The 20,557-nt window shown below is 34.6% G+C and overlaps 1 protein-coding gene across 1 annotated transcript in view; it reads left to right on the forward strand.

Annotated features, from left to right (window-relative positions):
- The first annotated feature begins 4,355 nt into the window (after nucleotides 1-4,355).
- LOC109061454 (DNA-directed RNA polymerase III subunit RPC1-like) overlaps nucleotides 4,356-20,557 on the forward strand; it is a 38,807-nt gene continuing 22,605 nt past the window's right edge. The window contains 15 exon segments of the mRNA XM_042734871.1: nucleotides 4,356-4,644; nucleotides 4,762-4,834; nucleotides 11,704-11,766; nucleotides 11,939-12,080; nucleotides 13,750-13,834; nucleotides 13,932-14,092; nucleotides 14,185-14,277; nucleotides 14,280-14,420; nucleotides 16,822-16,978; nucleotides 17,109-17,244; nucleotides 18,356-18,460; nucleotides 18,784-18,925; nucleotides 19,888-20,028; nucleotides 20,114-20,183; nucleotides 20,294-20,421. Coding sequence (XP_042590805.1) covers nucleotides 4,356-4,644; nucleotides 4,762-4,834; nucleotides 11,704-11,766; nucleotides 11,939-12,080; nucleotides 13,750-13,834; nucleotides 13,932-14,092; nucleotides 14,185-14,277; nucleotides 14,280-14,420; nucleotides 16,822-16,978; nucleotides 17,109-17,244; nucleotides 18,356-18,460; nucleotides 18,784-18,925; nucleotides 19,888-20,028; nucleotides 20,114-20,183; nucleotides 20,294-20,421 — 1,926 coding nt within the window.

Here is a 20,557-nt window from a genome sequence, read left to right on the forward strand (position 1 = left end):
TCTTCGTGTTCAGAAGCTCGACAGAGAGGACAGCGAAACAGCATCACTTCATGAGAGTTGTGACTGAAACATCTGAACCTACGTCAAGTCCGTCCAGACAGCTAGGATCACCCAAAAACACGCATTTTGTTTTCACATTCCACAGCTTCTCGGCGCACAAGATCATCTTTCTTGAAGCCAACCATGAGCTCATTAACATATGACTGCCTCATTTTCTGCAAAAATAATGTGAACAAAAATTAAGACATGCAACTAGATACAGAAATGTATACTCTTCTACTATATAACTAATGTACTATGAAAAAAGGTAACAGTATGTAAGTATTTAATAATATTTACAATATATTTATGGAGATTCCATTATTTATAGTGTGCAATTACTATATTTAATAATAATAATATATATTATTATTATTTTTTTCTAACAGCCAAAAATAATAATGCAAAGAGTTAAACACTGATTTATTCTTATTCTTATTATTTATGTATTATGAAAAACAATCGGAAATAATTTAAATTTTTTTTTTATTAAATAAACACGTTGTTTTACTTTAAATAAAATTGTGAAACAGTCCATTTAGTCCTAGTACAGTAGTACGTTTAAATAACAGTAATAACAATTTATTATTATTAATGTACTATGAAAATAAAACAGAATATTAAAAATATATTTACATTTTTGATTTTAATTGCAGTAACACTCCTATATTTTAATATACAAACAACATTTTATGAAATTAAAATTTTCAGTATTTAATTAATAGAATAGTCTTTTTTAATAATAATAATAATAATAATAATTTATTATTATTAATGTACTATGAAATAAAAATTAAATACCAATTTCAATATTTCACGATATATATTATTTATATATTAATTTATTATTAAAATAACACTTTATATTTACTTTGATAGGCAAATAATGTTTATATAAATATTCCATTTTACTTTAAGTACAGTAGTAATATTGAAAATAATAATAGTAGTATTATAAATATTAGAATATGAATTTGTTTGTTTACAGTACAAATAGTAATATTTGTCTAATCTGTCCAACTAGACATTATTATAATAATAACCAACAGCTATTTTATTTTTTATTTATTTTTTGAAGTGTAATCAGTACTATGATGGTAAACATGCAAGGATGACGGGGCCCAATTCTAGAGGTTTGTTTTGTCGGTTCTCTGGATGTCAATAAAAACTGGATCCGGTTTTGCGCTCAGACACCAGCTTGGCAATTCTTCTCAATTTGCCTGGAAGGAAGATAGTTGTATCAAACCCACATTGGCTGAGTGCGTCGAGTCAAAGAGAAGACACTTTCAATTCAACCAGTGTGTGCTGACAGACTGCAGATGAGCTACACAACTCTCACAAACACACATAATCTCACACATACAGTACAGGTCAAAAAGTTTGGAAACATTACTATTTTTAATGTTTTTTTGAAAAGAAGTTTCTTCTGCTCTCATCAAGCCTGCATTTATTTGATCAAAAATTACAGAAAAAAAATTTAATATTGTGATATATTATTACAATTTAAAATAATTGTTTTTAAATTTATTATACTTTTAAATTATCATTTTATTTCTGTGATGCAAAGCTGAATTTTTAGTCTATCATTATCACATGATCCTTTAGAAATCATTCTAATATGATGATTCATTATCAAAGTTGGAAACAGTTCTGCTGCTTAATATTTTTTCAGAACATGTGATACTTTTTTAGGATACTTTGATGAATAAAAAGTAAAAAAAAAAAAAGAAGCTATGTTTTTAAAATATAAATATTTTGTAATAACAATATACACTACTGGTCAGTAATTTGGGGTCAGTAATTTTTTTCTTTCTTTTTTTAAATAAAATCAATACTTTTATTCAGCAAGGATGTGTTAAATTGATAAAAGTGATAGTAAAGAAAATATATTATTAGAATATATATTATTAGGAATTTTTTTTTTTTTTTTTTGAATAAAATGCAGTTCTTTTTTAACCTTTTTATTCATCAAATATATTAGACAGCAGAACTGTTTCCAACACTCATAATAAAATCAGAATATTAGAATGATTCTTAAATGAGCATGTGATAGAATGGCTGTTACATGTGACACACTGACGGCTGGAGTAATGATGCTGAAAAATTCAGCATTGCACACAGGAATACATTATTTTTTTAAAGAGATATATTCAAATAGAAAACTATTATTTTAAGTTGTAATAAATATTTCGCAATATTACTGGTTTTTCTGTATTTTGATCAAATAAATGCAGGCTTGACGTGCAGATGAAAAACTTCTTTCAAACAAACATTAAAAATAATAATGTTGTCCAAACTTTTGACCTCTTACTGTTACATGCTGGACCCACTGGACCAAACACACACGGAAGCAGGACAAATTGAGACGCTCTCTGAAATGGCCAAAACACGTCATGCAAGAAAAAATGCACAGAGAACAACAAGTTCATAAACGATTGGAAATGCGATGCAATGGATAAAGAACATCTGTCTCGGGTAGAGGGTAGACGTGTCAATTTAAATATAGCCTACATCTGAGACTTTCTGTGCACAACTAAACTAAAAGCTGCCCAAAGAGAGTAATGCTTGCTTGGGTACTTCCCATTTTAGCCACATTTGGTGCTTGATTCAGGTGTCATTAAGCAAATAACAAACGCGATCTTTAGTAAATGATGTGTGTGTATGATGAAACCAGGATATTGTTTAGGAGGGTGCGTGTGTTTTGTGTGGCATCTGTGCAAACGGATGTGTGTTTTGGCATGAAGGCAGAGGGTCAAGTGACCTTCCACAGATCTCAGCGTGTGTGTCCGTGGCCATCTGAACCTGACCTGACCTCTGTGTGTGGGTGTTGTGTGTGGGTGTGTGTGTGTGTGTGTGTGTGTGTTGATGTCGACCGACTCGTGGCGTCATAATCGCGCGGAGCGAGATAGATTATCTCCACGCAGGTTACACACCAACACAGCCAAAATAAGACCTCTCCACTTCTGGACGACTTGTAGCCACTTAGTGTGTACAGGAAGCAACAAGAGAGGATGTGTTTATCTGGTAACAAACAACAGTTACCTCACGCTCAAATTCAAGGAACATTCAACAAGCGTGGACTGCTAAGCCTCTCAGACCTTTTGATAAAGACTTTTTTTTATTCGAAAAGTACACCTTTGTACCTTAGGCTATATTGGTGTTTTAAAGGCACATATCAGTATGTACAATAAAAATAGTTTTTGAGAAGGTACTGCCCATGTGACAGTTTTTGACTTTTTTTCTGAGAGTGCATGGTGTGTGAGAGAGACTGAAAGCAGAGTTAACCAGCGATCGAACACACAGTCTTACAACACCGCTCAGTGTCCAGTGTGTCTTTTGTCACATCTGCAAGCTGAAGCGGACAGGCGACCCCTTGGCTACCGCCTCAAGGAGGAACCCGAATAGAAGCGTGGCCTCCTCAGATTCCGCGTCTGCTCTTCCTGTTCCTAGGGACAGCGACGTGCACAAACCACACACAGAAGATGGAGAATCGGAGCTCGCATGGCTGACATCACTCGCTTCTCCGAGCAAAAAAGCACATCTTCACCCAGGAATGAGGGATGAGTTTGTTTCTATTATGCAAACGCAAAGAACAAAACAGAAAACATAGCAACTCTGTACAATCACGGGTGACTAAAGTCCAATCTCACAGTAAAGTGGGAATTTAAAGGCGGGTCAATGACTCAACTAGAGGGAAAAGCAGGGGAAGGTTTCTGCACAGATGTCCAGGCGTGAAACAGCAGCATCTCACACACACACAACACACACCAAACAACTGTTGGTTTTTAGGGTTTTGGGCCCCACACGATTGCATAGGCGTAAGGGTTTTTATTACTGTACAACTGTATTTTCTAGTGCAATACACCTAAAACCTACCCTCAAAGGAAATTTGCAATTTTAGATTTCAAAAAAATTAATCTGTATGATTCATACGCCTTTGAAATTGGGGACACCAAAGTGTTCCTAATCACATAAATAACCTTTGTTGTAAGATCTATGTCATACCCATGTCATATTAAATTTGTGTCCTCAGAAACCACAGTAAACCTGCACACACATGCTTTTACTTTATACCCCCCAAAAACACATTCATGACTTTAAAGTTTGCTTTAAAGTGTTTTCACTTTAAGAAAACTGAGCTAAACACTTCACACCGTAAGTTACTATAACCAACTATTGTGTTCGTGACGAATGCAACAAGAAATGTTCACACAAACACATAAAGTACTTAGTTGTGTAAATAAAAGCAGGATGGCTGAAAACAGGGACTAACGTAAAGTGCAAAAGCGCAAACATTTAAATGAATGCAGTAAAACATGCGGGATTGTATGAATGGAATAACCGCGCATCGGTTCAGGCATGTGTGTAAAATCGGCAGAACCGAGCAGAATGAATCGCCTGAATCATCCGAACATCAATTAATGATCCGAATCGCCCGAGTTAATGATCCGAATCACGGCGCATCGCGATCCCGATCATCCGACGGAGCTCCAGCACGCGAGTCCGGTCCGATCCCGCAGGAAGGAGTGATAAACTCTTTATTATACAGAACCAGAACAGAACCCAGAACAAACCATCCGGAAGCAGATGAAGAGGCTCTTACCGGTAAATCCAGCCGGTGGAGGGGGATATTATACCCGCGGCGCGCTGGAAGTGTGGTGTTGTCTCTCAGGATCTCTCGGCTCCAGTGGTAACATTAATCAGATCTTTCTGTTTCCACAGACACGCTGCGGCGGAAGGAAAAAAACGGCTGTGGATTCAAGCGATCCTGGATTCTGGCGGAAAACAGTCGAGTGTACACTTGACTACAAATATGCAAGTGTTAAGTTTTACTGTTCTAACTAAAAAAATCCATAATTTCACTTGATCTATAATATATATTATATATATATATATATATGTACATATGTATGCATAAAATATCTCAAAGTAGCATTTAAATAAATATAAAATGTAAATACATCTAAAACCTTTCACATGTTGCATTCTCTACATTAAATGAATAAATTATTTTAAAATAGGCATCTAAATATAAATCTGTTTGGTGTGTGTGTGTGTGTGTGTGTGTGTGTGTTTCACATGTTGCATTCTCTAATTTAAACATTGCATTTAATCTGTTATCAATGTATTGGCTAAGTTTATTTGTGTGCTCCTGTAATGTTGTTCAGGCTGAAGTGGGTAAGGAGCCGCTCCTATCATGTGCTCGGTCTCCCGGGTTTTGCGTCTACGGTGTAACGCGCAGAGTAAACAAAGAACATGTTTGAGATCAGCAGAGCCCGACTGAAGCGATGACTCTCACACACTCTCTCACTCACAACACACAACACACCCACATTCAGAGGAGTCCTATATTATTTGACAGGTTTTGTACTAGCATACTGGGAATGAAGACTTCAGTCCAGCTAATCAGAAGTCCAAAGCTTCTTTCCACTGTGCTCATTGTCAATATAATAAAGTCCTCAGACACTGCAGATTCTGACAATTTAAAAAACATTAGAAAATATCGTAGCTGTATATACACCTTCCACTATATATTGTATATTTTGTATGGTATAAACATTAAGACATCACACACATATGTATATAACATTTAAAAATAACACACACACACACACTGTCAAGTTCCTAAAAGGACAAAAAGAACCAAAAAAGTAGCAAAAAATGTCTCACGTGATCAGTGTAATCCATTTAGATGTAGTCCAAATATATGTATTAATAGTTTATATGAACCTAGATTTGAGAAATTTAGAAATAGTCTGTTTGGTTTAAGGCAATGTTAGCATACTACGTGCATGTGGGTGGTATGAAAGACACGGCACTGATACAATAGGGGTCTATGCGTGGTGTTAAAGCTCAACATCTGCCATTGATCGCCGGCTTGTCTCTTCCCACTTATCTGCACATGCAGCTTGTTGCTATCTCATTATATGCCAAAAAAAAACAAGTCTGTGGAACTGCGGGACACAACACGCCAGAATGAATTCCTCCCACCCGTCTGAAGGAATTGATTGTGCGGTTCAAGCCTATTCACATCACGGCTTGTTTGGGTTCTATTGCATGAGGTGATTTTAGTTAATTAAGCCATATATGTCTTGCATGTGAAACAGATGACTGTTGAAAATGAGATTTGGGACATTTAGTCATCTTTCATGTTGTTACTAACCGGTATGACGTTCTTTTCGGCTGAAACAAGAATGAGATGTTCTGCAGCTCCAAACAGCATCACCAAAATATGGTTTCAATTCCACTTTCATTGTAGTAAATGCTTCTGCCATTCTGCTTAACATCTCATTTTCATGTTTCACAGAAGAAAATAAGGCATCAGAAGTGTTCAACAATGACACACAAATGTTAATTTTGTGTGAACTATCCCTCTTTAAATGGTGTTGGTTTGATCTGAAGTGTGCGTTATACATATAGCATATGTGATTTGCATGCGGGGTATATTTTTTAGAAGCCACATTTGTGTTATTCACGCTCAGGTGGAGATGGGGAGATTTAAACATGTGGTTTCGTCAGATTGCCATGATCTGAATCAATTACCTAAAAAATGTCATTCAGAGGAACTCTCTCACAACGCTGAAAGCTGAGATAAGCATGCAAACACACGTTCATATTTCCTCTTCAGTGGAGTATTTATAGCCTGCAAGCAGGTCCTGATCTCACTGATTGTTGTGTCGAAAACCGTTAAGTGTGTTATGAATTATTATCACATGCTGCAGGTTTTTGGTTGTGCTGAGATCTTAATGAGCGAAAAAAAACAGTGCCACACACACACCACAGGAAAACAGGAATCTGATGCGTTCCTCTGGTGCAGGCTGTAGGTTGAGGCTCTGATTGGCGGGACAGAAACGGCATTCACATGTGCATGAGTATATGAAGGATAAAACACGTCTGCACTCTTGACCACGTCAGAAACCACACAGGCCACAAAATTAGTTTTGAGAGATTAAGTTGTTGATAAAATGAAAAAATTATGCATTTACATCAGTATGGAGGTTTCCAGATGTTCTTTCTAAATGCTTAACATAAAAATATTTTAAAAAGTGACTTCAATTATACTGAGTTGCAATACGTTTTTGAGAACAATTTTAAAGAAGATTTAAGGAATAAATTACAAGAAACACCAACAATGTTCTCTAAATGGAAATGTCTACACAATGAGTTTGATTCAAAAAATTTGAAAATACAATCAGTTGTCGTTTTAGTATCAAGATACTATTATAGTTTTTAGTAATATTTTTAATTACATTTTTATTTGTATTATCTGTGTTTTCATCTGAGTTCAAATGTAAGTCATTTTAAAGGTTTTTGTTTTTTTGTTTAGCTTTTACATTTCTATACGTTTTCATTAATTTTTATTTCAGTTTTAGTTTAGTTATGTTAGAAACATTAAAACTAACTGAAAATTAAAAAAGTTTTGAAAAAATATGTTCAATTTAAAGTTATTATTTTGCACCTCAACGTACAAGTATACTGATTTAATTTGGAAACAAAAGGATTGATTGAAAAAAAAGGAATTATCTTGATTTGTATTAGAAAACACATTCTTTGTTTAAAATTCATGATTGATTGAAAAAAAAGGAATTATCTTGATTTTATATAATATTAATATATATCTCTATAATTTTTTTTTTTTTTTTTTTTTTTTTTGAACAGAGTGCATGCAACATTTATATCACAGCTTTTAAAAAAACTTCCTGCTTCCAATTTAAGACTTTGTTTAAAAATAGTAAAGTAAGGAGTTGCATTGATTCCAGTACATTGTTATTCCATTTATACAGAAAAAATTCACAACAACTGTGGCAGTATACTTGTATCCTTTAGACTCTATGTGTTACTAATCTGGTTCCTTTTTAACTTGATTAACTATAATTGTATATTCTAATAATGACTAATATAATGAACAACATTAAAGCATGATAATTTAATAAAGCTGTTTCAGTGATGCATCGCCCTGCTGAATCTCACATCCGCGCAGTAAAGCTTCAGGACACACACCGGCTGCACAAGACACTAAAATACAAGCTTAAATGCTAACAGAGTTCACTGATTGTTCACCACACTGACCTCTAATCTCTGCTGGGAGAGGATTAGTGTCCTTCAGTAACGACATTACCAAAGCACCTACTGAAAAACCCTACACAGGAATAAAGGGCTACCCGTGTTGGGGTGTCACTCACGTGATACACTTGAATGCATGGGCGCTGCATAACTTAAATGCAAGTGCTTCGGATAATCGATTTTTTTATTCCATTATTTAAAAAAGCATCAAAATTAAGTTACAAGAAAAGTGCCAAAAATAATTAAGTCTTATTAGCTATCTTAAATTTCAGCGAATTAATAAAATAGTGTATATAAATAAACATTTTAATAAGTTAATTTCAATATTATATTTTTTAATTAAAACTGTATTTTGATGGTAACAATTTAACACTATTGCATATTGTTTCAAAGCAGAACAAAATAGTGCGTATAATAATTTCTTTAATTCTAATTGTATACCTTATGGCATAAATATATAGGCAAATCACCATAATGTGAAAAATGTCATCTGCATAAACCCATATAATTTCTGATATGTTGCTGCTAAAGTATTTGCAGGAAAAGACAACAATTTTGATTAGTGATTAGTGTTGAATGTGTTTTGATGCATGTGTTGCCGTAAAGCATTGAGCAGTACTTCATTAGTTACTTTACATGCACACACATCAGCAGTTACTAGTAAACACACACACAGTGTGTGAGAGGCGGACGGCGGTGGTAAATGATCAGTGCTCTCGTGATAAAAGCCTTTTATAATCCTCCTCTCTTCTGACACACACTGCCCTTTCATATTCCTGACCTCTCCTTCAACTCGGAATCAGGAGTGTCCATACTGACTCATGCTTTACACACACAACACACACACACACACACACACACAACACACACACACACACACAACACACAACATGCACATATCCTTATCCACACCATCCCCCAATAGCGGTGCCATATCGGGCACCATGCTCACCAACACACACACTTGATGTATTCAGCATCTCTACAAAACAAACCTAAACTTTGAACAAAGAAGATCAAGTCACAGAAGGACTTGCGCGGCTTTCAAAAATCACGCATAACCGAATGGTAATATCCACTGCAGGAAAACTAACCAATAACCAGTCTCACGTGCAGTTTAAAAAGCATTTACAGTAAATCATTGACACGATTATAGTGGATATAAAAGCACATTAATCGAGACATCAGCATACCTGTGTGTCAGCTGGTAACTTAACTAAAGCTTCCTGTATCGCAACAGATGCCAAAAACAAAACTACAGATGAATAAATCATTTTGCACCTTAACTGGACACAAGAGACTGAACTTGAATTGAGTCGCACACCGTGAACAAATCTGCTGTGTCCCATTATTAGCTTGTCTGCAGCATTTTAAGCTATGAAACACTGCTGTAATAAAGATGACAAGAGCCTGGGTCTGGGAACTCGATTTTACAATTGTTTTGAGTTCATAAAGATGTATTTCCAGTCGTATCGGGCAGTATCTTCATCTATGCGTACAGATCTGCTGTGGAGGAGTCAATTATACCAGTACTTTGGCAGCATACTGAAATACTCAAATTTCATCAACTGGCAACTACCATTACAAAAACATCCACTACATTCAGTAAGTTCTTATTTTCTCCCCGATGGAAGCATTTTCCATGATCCCTTGGGCTTCTATACTCTTTGGTTCAGTCATAAAATGAGCCAGACAGCAGGTGACGTGAGGAGGATGTGTACAGGTGCATCTCAAAAAACCAGAATATTGCGGTGAAAAGTTTTGTCTTTTTTTCGAAACGTTATTTCAAAAAGTAATTTTTTATATATTCTAGATGTCATGTAAAAGTAAATACATTTCAAAGTTTTGTTGTTGTTTTAATTGTGACGCATTATGCATTTTTCCATCCATTTTCGCATTCTTCATCCTTCCTATATCAAAATGCAGCTGAGGGATGCGGTAAAACGCAGAAAATCGAACCTGATCCAAAAATTTTTTATGACGGATGAAAGTTTGGGAGGCAGTGTGTAAATGTGATTGACACAACATGAGGTTGTATTTATAAAATTTCGGATGAAAATTTCACACTCAGTGTGCAATGACCTTCACAGAGTGCTGTATCAAAGCATATTAAATGCAAAGTTGACTGGAACGAAGAAAGTTGGGTAGGAAAAGGTGCACAAGCATACATCGGTGATAACCGCAAACGTGAGAATACTGTAAAGCAAAGCCAGGGAGATTTGGGAGCACTTTATGCTTCCATCTGCTGACAAGCACATTATTAGAGTGAACTATAAACACAATCTGGAGCATATATAAGCATTTCCAACAGCTGATCTTGCGGTATTAGTGAAGACGTTTGACGTCCTTAAGGTTTGAAATGAAAGCACTTGTTAATTTAGCATTATAGATTTGTTCATTAGTTTCAAACAGAGCTTGTATATCCAAATCAGACACTTGAATAAATTAATAATATTGCTAATTAACACCTTCTTGGCATTCCTGTGTTCATAAGTCTCAATGAAAATAATTTTGAACGTTTTTCGTCATAATCAGTATGGACCCTGCTGAAAAAAAAAAAAAAAAACCATTGAACCATCACAGAAAATTCTTATGGTTTCCAGTACCAATACAATGGTGGACAAAATACCATCAACTTTTAACCACTTGAAACCATTAAAAATGGTTTTCTGTAGGGTGTTTTGGGAGATGTCTTATTAGGATTTATTGGTTTTAACAAGTAAACCAATAAAAGGTGACCACGTTTCGAGTTTCGACCGACAGGTACCTTTACAAAGCCTATTAAGAACCCAATACCAAGTTCCCATTATTAACCCAGTAAAATCCATTACAAATTCTGTGATGGTGTCTATTCCTCGAAATGATATTGATATCATGATGTTTTACATTAATATTAAATATTTATTTGATTAATATTGATGTGAATGTGAAAATATTTTTTTTTTAACATAGTGTATTTAATACCCGTGTCTGTCACTGTATAAATATAAATACGAAAGCGCTGACATCTTCAGGTTGTTTCTTAAATGGAAACACCCTTTGACTGTAATACCATTAAAAATGTATTCAGCTGAAACTCCAAAATGTATATAATTCATATTCATTCACATGTAACTGTTTTTATTTTAAAATCATAAATAACCACATTTTTTTATTTTTTTTAAGCGCGCTCCCCGTCGGTAGGTGGCGCGAGCGCGTGTGAAGCGCCGTGACGCACTCGGTCTGCATGAGAAACGCAATGGACGCTCACCGACATCGAAGCGGTACTGCATGTGGCAACAGACCTTCATTAAACTCTCAAGTTTACGCATATATCTCTATATTAATATTTACTCTCTCTATTGTAACCACCACGCTGACTGGCGTGAAATGCGCTGCGGTCAGCGGTGAAGGGGAGAAGCTTAGGAGAGACGGATGTGGCCAAAAAGATTTGTAAGTCGGAGACCTGCATGCAGGATAAACATGTTTCATCAGACCCTGACACAGGAATATATGCTAGCCTGTCTATCTAACTAGCTGATTCGCTGTCTAGCTGACTGTGCATGTGTGTATATGTGTGTTCATGCACCTAAAAGCTGCACTGATGTCTTGTTTGATCAGAAGTCACATCTGTTTTGGCATGAAGTCAGCAGAGCAGATGAGACAACAAGCTCATATCTGCAGGTGAGTCAGCAAGAAACTGTACAGCCAAGACCACCAGCCACACACCGCCTGCAGTATGGAGTCCTGGACCACCGCATGGTGACCCGATGCAAACATGAATACTACAATCATAATACAAACAGAAAGATGACTGGATCAAGAGAGGTTTTAATCGTGTGTGTGGGGTGTTCAGGGAACCAGCGAGAAGGGGACAGACCGTGTGTGAGACCTGCGGGAAGAACCTGGCCGACTGTCTCGGTCACTACGGGTATCTGGACCTGGAGCTGCCCTGCTTTCACGTCGGATACTTCAAAGCCATTATTGGGATCCTGCAGGCAAATATAGCATTTATACTGAAATATGACCCAGATCTTCATTTTATATTAACATGCTTTATTATCTCTATATTATATATTTATGTTTATAATATTAGGTTTTAAATGATGTCATTTGGTGTTTATTATTGTAGGTGGACATAAGTATATAAACGTAATGTGTGAATACATAAGATCTTCCTAAGCAGAAGAAATGTACTTAATAATATAATACAGTGTGAATCAATGTAAAAATTAAGATTATATTATAAAGGTAGTTTTAAATACCTTTTATTATTATTTGTCCTGTAATGTATTTTATCTAATATTAATTAAATATAGTTTTAGGTTTATTAACTGATAATTATATTGGTATTTAAATGCTGCCCCAAAAACTTATAATAATAATAATACAATGTAAATCATAAAAGAATCTAAAAGTTTTTACAAATTATTAAAAATTTTATCATTTAAATTGTATTTTGTTCTATTATTTATGATAATAGAATAATACGAGATAAAAGTGTGAATAAATATCAGATTCTTTAATAAGCGAAAATGTAATATTAATATATAATACAGTGTGAATCAATGTAAAATTAATATTTATATTTATAAATGTTATTTTTAAATAAATTTTATTATTATATTGTCTGTAATGTATTTATATTCACGATTTAATTAAATATATGTTTTTAGGTTTTTATTTTAAATTATATTATATTTTATATTAAATGCCACAAAAACTAGAATAATAATAATACAATGTAATTCATAAGAATATAAATATTTTTAAATATGTATTGTAGTTTATTTTATTGTATTTTAAATTATATTGTATTTTATATTAAATATACACACAAATTGGAATAATAATAAGAATAATAATGCAATGTAAATCCTTAAGAATATAAAATATTTTTATCAAAGTAAATCAAATTGTTATTTTGACATATTTTATATAAGATTCTGTATTTTAAACTGTATTATGTTAGTTTATATTATAGATAAATTTAGTATATCTATTTTTTTTATTAAATGATATGTTTTATAGTAAAGTCATAAAAATGAAAAAAGAGGTTTGTATATTTATTTTATATGAAATTATATTATTTAGATAAATGCCACAAAAAACTATAAGAATAATAATAATACAATGTAAATCATAAGAAATAAATATTTTTAAATATATATTTCTTTATTTTAAAACATATTATTTTTATATAATGCCACCACAAATTGGAATAATAAAAAGAATCATAAATACAATGTAAAATCTTAGAATCTAATTTTTGTAAATAAAATGATACATATTTATATTTTAAAACTGTATTATTTTAATTATATTATAGATTTATATACTATGAAGTAGTAATATATAAAACTGATTTTTTTCAGGTTGTATGTACATATTTCTTTCATGGTATATGTTGTGTTCTTTAATACCAATTAATTGCATAACTATGCAGCATTATAAGAGATATATTAATGATTTTGTATTATATTATTAGTGATGTTCTTTAAATATAGTTGTTGTGTTATTTTATGTTACTGACTTAATTGTATTGTACAATATTGTATATTTGTGTTGATTCAGTGATCTGCAAGAACGTGTGCTCACATCCTTCTCACCAAAGAGGAAAGGCTTCAGTTTCTGGATTACATTGCGTAGACCTGGACTGGGCGTTAACCTGCCCAGAAGCGCGGCCTCAAGAAGAAGATCTCCGACAAATGCAGGAAGAAGACCACGTGTGTGCACTGCAGCGCATTTAACGGTAACCCACTGGCTGGATCAATACCGCATTGATTATTAATTATAATGTGATGATGGAAGCAGCAGCTTGAATGTGTAAGTGTGTGATGTCTCTCCAGGACCTGTGAAGAAATGTGGCCTGCTGAAGATCATTCATGAGAAGTACAAGACCACAAAGAAGGTCGTCGATCCCATCGTGTCAGATTTCCTCCAGTCCTTTGATATCGCCATCGAGCACAATAAAGAAGTGGAGTCACTCCTGACCAGAGCACAGGTCAGTATCCACCAATCAGAGGTCAAATAGTCGTTTTGCAAGCAGTATTGTTTTTCGCTCACCCATAAGCGTAAGGTTTGTGTATTTCCAGGACAAACCTCAATCCTCTGGTCGCGTTGAATCTTTTCCGGAGGATTCGAACGAGGAACGTTCCTCTTCTGCTGATGAATCCCGAATCTGGGAAACCCCGCTGACCTCATTCCTGACACGTCTGTTAGTGCCGCCCCTCTGCATCCGGCCCTCCGTCGTCAGCGACCTCAAGTCAGGCACCAACGAGGATGATCTGACCATGAAGTTGACGGAAATCATCTTCCTCAATGATGTCATCAAGAAGGTGCGCAGCTCACATGATTAACTCTTTCCCCGCCAGCATTTAAAAAAAAAAAAAAAAAAGTTGGCAGCCACCGCCAGCGATTTTGATGATTTTTACTAAAACTTGATGGCCTGCAGTATATCTTGCTGTATGAATATAAAGATCAGAGTCTCTACTTTTAACCCTTTAACTGCCACCCCCCCATTTTTTTAAATAGGCATTAAAGTGCACTATCCAAACTTGAAATTGTTGTGTATTTTATGAACACTTGGAATATAGACCTAAGGGTGGTCTCTTTTTAAAGAGGAAAATTAGCAAGATTTGTGCAAAAGTCAAAAAATTAAAGTATCAAAAAAGTTAATAGAAATTTAAAATGTACTGTAAATAAAATGCGATATATTATTTTTATTTTATTTTATTTATTATAAATATTTTTACATAACCGGTTTTACCCTGAAATTTGTAAAAAATTAAAGACCCTTGTGTCTAAATAAGTTATGTTCCAAATTTGAAGGTTGATATGAAAAAAACTGAGGTTCCTGTGAGATTGTATTTAGGGCGTCATACCACAAACAGCCACCGGGAGCAATCAAAACTCCTCTGAATTTTGTTTAATGAATTCAATACTCAAAATACCACCAAATATGGAATCCTGAGACTCCGACCTTTCCAATGATATGTTTGTTGCCAAGATTATAAAAAGTTTTGATTCTAAAAGACCGTAATGCAATTTTTGTAATTGACAACTTGACTCCGCCCACTAAGGGGGAGGAGCACCGTCATAAGATTTTAAAGTACCATTTCCATGGTAACGCAATGTCTTGGGCTTCTAAGCTTTAAATGATATATAATTTATGATGATTACTAAAAGATTTTATAATACAAAAAAAGAGCGCCAAGCGTCCCACAGATGAGACTGTGACAGTTAAGGGGTTAAACAAAAAAAACAGTTTTATTCTAACTTAAAGCATTAACTTAAAGCATTTCATTTTTTATCAACACTTGAATATAGGTAGGTTTCATAAAAATTTATAATTTTGAGCAGAAAAAGGTGAGAAAATGCACATTTTTATCAAAAAACACATCTGGATACTAGTCAGTATGATTATCAAGCATAATCCAGTAAATCGCTGTCCATCAACACCGACATAAACCACTTCTGGTCAACATTTTATTCGTAACTTATGCAGTTTTCATTTATAAATGCGTGTCCTATTTGCTGATGATCGCATGAAATCTCAATATACATCTGTTACATAAAAGTTCTATTTTTTCTGTCTGTTTCACGTGTGTTTTTACTACCGGGAAGTTTTGTACTCAGTCAGAAGATGTGGAGAATATAGAAGATGTGTAATAGCGCCCCCCAGTGTATAACAGTGAAAACACGAAAAGCCGTAAAAACTCATCAGTGGCATGAAAAGAGTTAAATTAGGAAAACGAGCTGCAAAGTTACAATTATTGGACGGATTAATCAAGAGTTGTGTCCATATATAAATGAGATATTCACTGCTGTGTGTGTTGATGAAGTTATTAATCAATAATCATCGATTATTGATTTTATCGATTTGTTGCAGATCTACTGTGCAAAGCTTTGTTGCCAGTGTTCTTTGTAATCACACACAAATCTGTCTTCCGTTCATTTGTAATTAAATAAAGGCATTTGTCCTTCGCTTTTTGGATAAAAGCAGTGCTTAATTGGATAAACTATTCAACACGGTTAGAAAATTCATTCATTGAATGCTTTTAAATCCAGGTGTAATTTTTGTCATGATATGTAAATATTTGACTGTCTAATGTCTTGTTTGACCAGTCAGGAGGTTATTAACCCTGTTCAGTGAATAATAATCAGGAAAACCCTACGTTTTTCAGTTTATTTGAACTTTTAAAACAAGTTTGTTATTTTATATAGTGAATCAAAATGGTTAAAAATTCAGGGTTCGTTGTGCACATCCTGAAGTTTATCCGGACAAAAAACGTGTAGTTTTGTTATTAATGAGATCACTGTATTAACTCACTCTATATAATATGAGATGATCACTGATGACCAATAATGGAGTGTTGAGAGATGAAGAAATAAATGTAACTGTGTGAAGATCATTCCTCGCGAGGAAAAAACACAGAAATGAATGTTCTGGAAACAAACGCTCCTCAAAAACGGGTTGCATATTGAACTGATTGAAAAATTCATGTTCTTATTTAGTTAGATATCAGGAGATATGACTGCAAAATTCTGAGCTAAAATATTCAATCGCTCGATCTGACACATGGACGCTTGAAGGTTTATATGGACTACAGAAAACAAAACAGTTGTGTAGTTTACCTGCAATGCTTTGACGGTGCAAGCTTTACAAATTTAAACAGATCACATGTGGTTAGTCCCACTGCACTTCAAGTGGAGAACTGTATTTGTGTTCACCCTCAGCACCGCATGACAGGAGCGAAAACGCATATGATCATGGAGGACTGGGACTTCCTGCAGCTCCAGTGCGCTCTCTACATCAACAGTGAGCTGTCGGGCATCCCGCTCAATATGGCACCCAAGAAATGTAGGAGCGGCTTCTTGGTGAGAATGATGGGGGGAACAGGGTACGAGCTGCTGAGAGCTCAAGGGCTGTGCTTCAACAGTCTCTGGCAGGGTTATATTGGGCTGTTTTGACATCGGACGCCTCCTGGATCCGTGTGTCACATTGGCTTGACGTGTTTTGCTGTTTTCAGGGCGGTTTCGTGGTAACCTGTCTGGAAAGAGAGTGGATTTCTCAGGCAGAACGGTCATCTCTCCCGACCCGAACCTGAGGATCGATGAGGTCGCTGTACCGGTGCACGTCGCCAAAATCCTCACCTACCCGTAGAAAGGAGAAGGTCAGAGCTGAAACATGCTGTGGATCTGAGAGAGAGATTTAGTCAAAACAGCTGGCAGAATAATGTTTACTTTATTGTGGAGCTGCCTTTTTTTTTTTTTTTCCTTTTAATTTTTTGCATTGTTTTTTCTGATTGATTAATTATTTAGATTTTATTCCATTTAATTTTTCTGCATCGTTTTTTTTTCTGATGAATTTATCTGCATTGTTTTTTTTTTTTTTTTTCAAATTCAGGTTTTCCTTTATAGTTTTTCTGGAGTGCAGTAAAATACATTTTAATAAACAAAAAGCATGCCTAGTTAATTGAGCTCATGAATCATACAGTTTAAAAATATTTATTAAAAGTTTAACCCAAATTAAATTAAGAAAATCTTTTATTTTTTTCCCCTAATTTAATTTAATTTAATTTAATTTAATTTAATTTAATTTAATTTAATTTAATTTAATTTAATTTAATTTAATTTAATTTAATTATTTTCCCCCAAGTTCTGTTTTCCATTTGCATTTTTAATTAATGGTTTAATTAATAGGTTTAAATGAAAATAGCATATGTTCAATTGAATTTATACAACTTTATTTGTTAATTAATTAATTTATTTATTTATTTTTATACAATAATGGAGCCCTATGAAATGTTTTATTTCTCAAAAATTATAATATCATCTGTTTTAATTTTTCTAGAATAATTAATGGATTAATTAAGTTGTAATTAGTAAAAAAGCTCTAAAAAAAACTTTAATTTATTTTTATTTTAATTCTTTATTTATTTACATGCATCCAATAATAGGCCCTTATGAAATGTTTTATTTTTCAGAAGTTCTGTTGTCATTTGTTTTAATTTTTTTCTATATCATGTAATATAAATTTATCATCAGATTTGGCGGTGGCTTATCATGTGATGTTATATTTAATGAAGGAATAAAAATCTTTTATTTTTTAATTATTTAAATTTTAATCTGTATTCGGATTTTAAATTGTTCATTTCAATTTTTTTTTTTTGCAAACATAGTACTATATATTAGAGGTTTGCTGTTCAAATTAAAGCATGGAATAAAACTGTTCTGTAATGAAGCTGCTCTGGTGTGTGTGTGTTTCCAGGTGGAATAAAGCCAACATTGAGCTGATGAGGAAGCTGGTGCGTAACGGTCCGGATCTTCACCCGGGAGCTAATTTCATTCAGCAGAGACACATGCAGATGAAGAGGTCAAATACACACTTCTCTATCCTCCCCTTTTACTCCACGTTCAAGAAATCAACCAAAAATGAAGCTTCTGTCATCATTTACTCTCCCTCGTGTCACTACAAACCAGTCTGACTTGATTCTTCTGAAGTGGAACACACAAGCAGATGTTTAGCAGAATGCTCATGCTGCTCTTTTCCAAACAATGACAGCTGAGGAAAATAGATCACAAAGTGAAGTAGAGATGCACTTCAGGATCTAGGAAAGTGCTGCAGATCTGTGAAGACCTGAGGTTGAGTGAATGGCGGTTTGTTCATGGCGTGAATGTCTTGGCTGTGTGTTTCAGGTTTCTGAAGTACGGTAATCGGGAGAAGATGGCTCAGGAGCTGAAGTACGGTGACGTGGTTGAGAGACACATGATTGATGGAGACATCGTTCTGTTCAACCGGCAGCCGTCTCTGCACAAACTCAGCATCATGGCTCACATCGTCAGTTATTTCTCATTTGCTCAAAAAAAAAATGGGGATGAAAATGATGCATTAAATCGTCCAGATGCAATAAAGAAAGTGCCTTGCAATATACTGACTAGTTGATTTTAATCAGTTTTTATTTTGATGAACCGATATTGATTCTTAAGACAGAAAGTCATTATTAAACCGCTTATAAAAAGTGTGTCTCCTAACGTCACACTGACCTCAAGAAAGAGTTCATACACTGGATAGTCAACTTCTAAAATAGCAACTCTAGAGAGAAACATTTTGATACATTTTTACAGTTCATTATTTAATGTATGTTTGCACAAGTGTGTAACAAAAGCAAGTTTCTATTACAGCCACAGCCAGGGCTTAAATATTTACATTTCAACAAATTGCATTAGAAGCCAGGGTTTTTATAGCAAGCAAACTGAAACTGAAATCATAAAAAAAAAAAATTTTTTTTATAAATTTAATAAATGTTAATTGAAGTAAAATATCATTTATAACAATAACATTTACATGGAAGCATTTAGTTAAACTTGTATTTAAAATGACTAAAAGTAAAACTGAAATAAAAATAATAACTATACAGACTTAGAAATTACAAAAATTACTAAAACTTTAAATAAAATTAAAATAAGTGAAAAAACAAATACATAAAATTAAAAAAAAAAATATAATGAAAACTATAATAGTATCTCAATTCTAAAGTCAACAATTATGTCATTAAAATCCTGATGCAGTTTAAATGTTGGTATAGAGTTTATTAATTGGCCGGGGCCCCCGGGCGGCCGGTAAAATTTATTTAATTTTAATTTTGTTATATTGGTTGATTATATCTAAAACCTTCTGTTTCCTTTATAGAATTTGTTGTGTACTGTAGCTATATCTAGACAAATTGAAATGGAAATGAATCAAGCGCTTGTGAATCACGGTCAGTTTTTGTGTCTCACTTCTCTTGTGTTCTGTTCCAGGCGTGTGTGAAACCTCATCGGACGTTTCGTTTTAACGAGTGTGTTTGCACGCCGTACAACGCTGACTTTGACGGAGACGAGATGAACCTCCACCTGCCGCAGACGGAGGAGGCCAAAGCTGAAGCGCTCGTGCTCATGGGGGTGAGAGAGAGAAACCACATCCATCACAGCGTCTGAACGCCGTCTGATCATCAAATAAACCCCTCTGTCTGTGTTCCTCTCGTAGACGAAGGCTAATCTGGTCACTCCGAGAAACGGAGAGCCGCTGATCGCAGCCATCCAGGACTTCCTCACAGGTGAGCGCTGCCTGTGTTTCCTCCTGAGCCAATCAGAATCCAGCATCTGATGTCTCACCTGTAGGATGGCGCTGTCAGACCGCTGATGTTCAGGTGTGTTTGTGTAACAGGTGCGTATCTGCTCACGCTCAAGGACACGTTCTTCGACCGAACCAAAGCCTGTCAGATCGTGGCCTCCATCCTGGTGGGAAAAGACGAGAGAATCAAGATCTCCCTCCCGCCGCCTGCGATTCTGAAGGTGATGAACCTCTCTTTCTCTCGGTCTGTCCGTCATAAAGGATGGATTGATGCTCTACGGGAGGGCAAAGACACAATTGCACCTGTAGGTTCTCTCCTCATAAACACTGTCTTACAAAAGACAGTTTTCAGTTTAA

Source organism: Cyprinus carpio, chromosome B12, assembly GCF_018340385.1.
Source record: "Cyprinus carpio isolate SPL01 chromosome B12, ASM1834038v1, whole genome shotgun sequence".
NCBI lineage: Eukaryota > Metazoa > Chordata > Actinopteri > Cypriniformes > Cyprinidae > Cyprinus > Cyprinus carpio.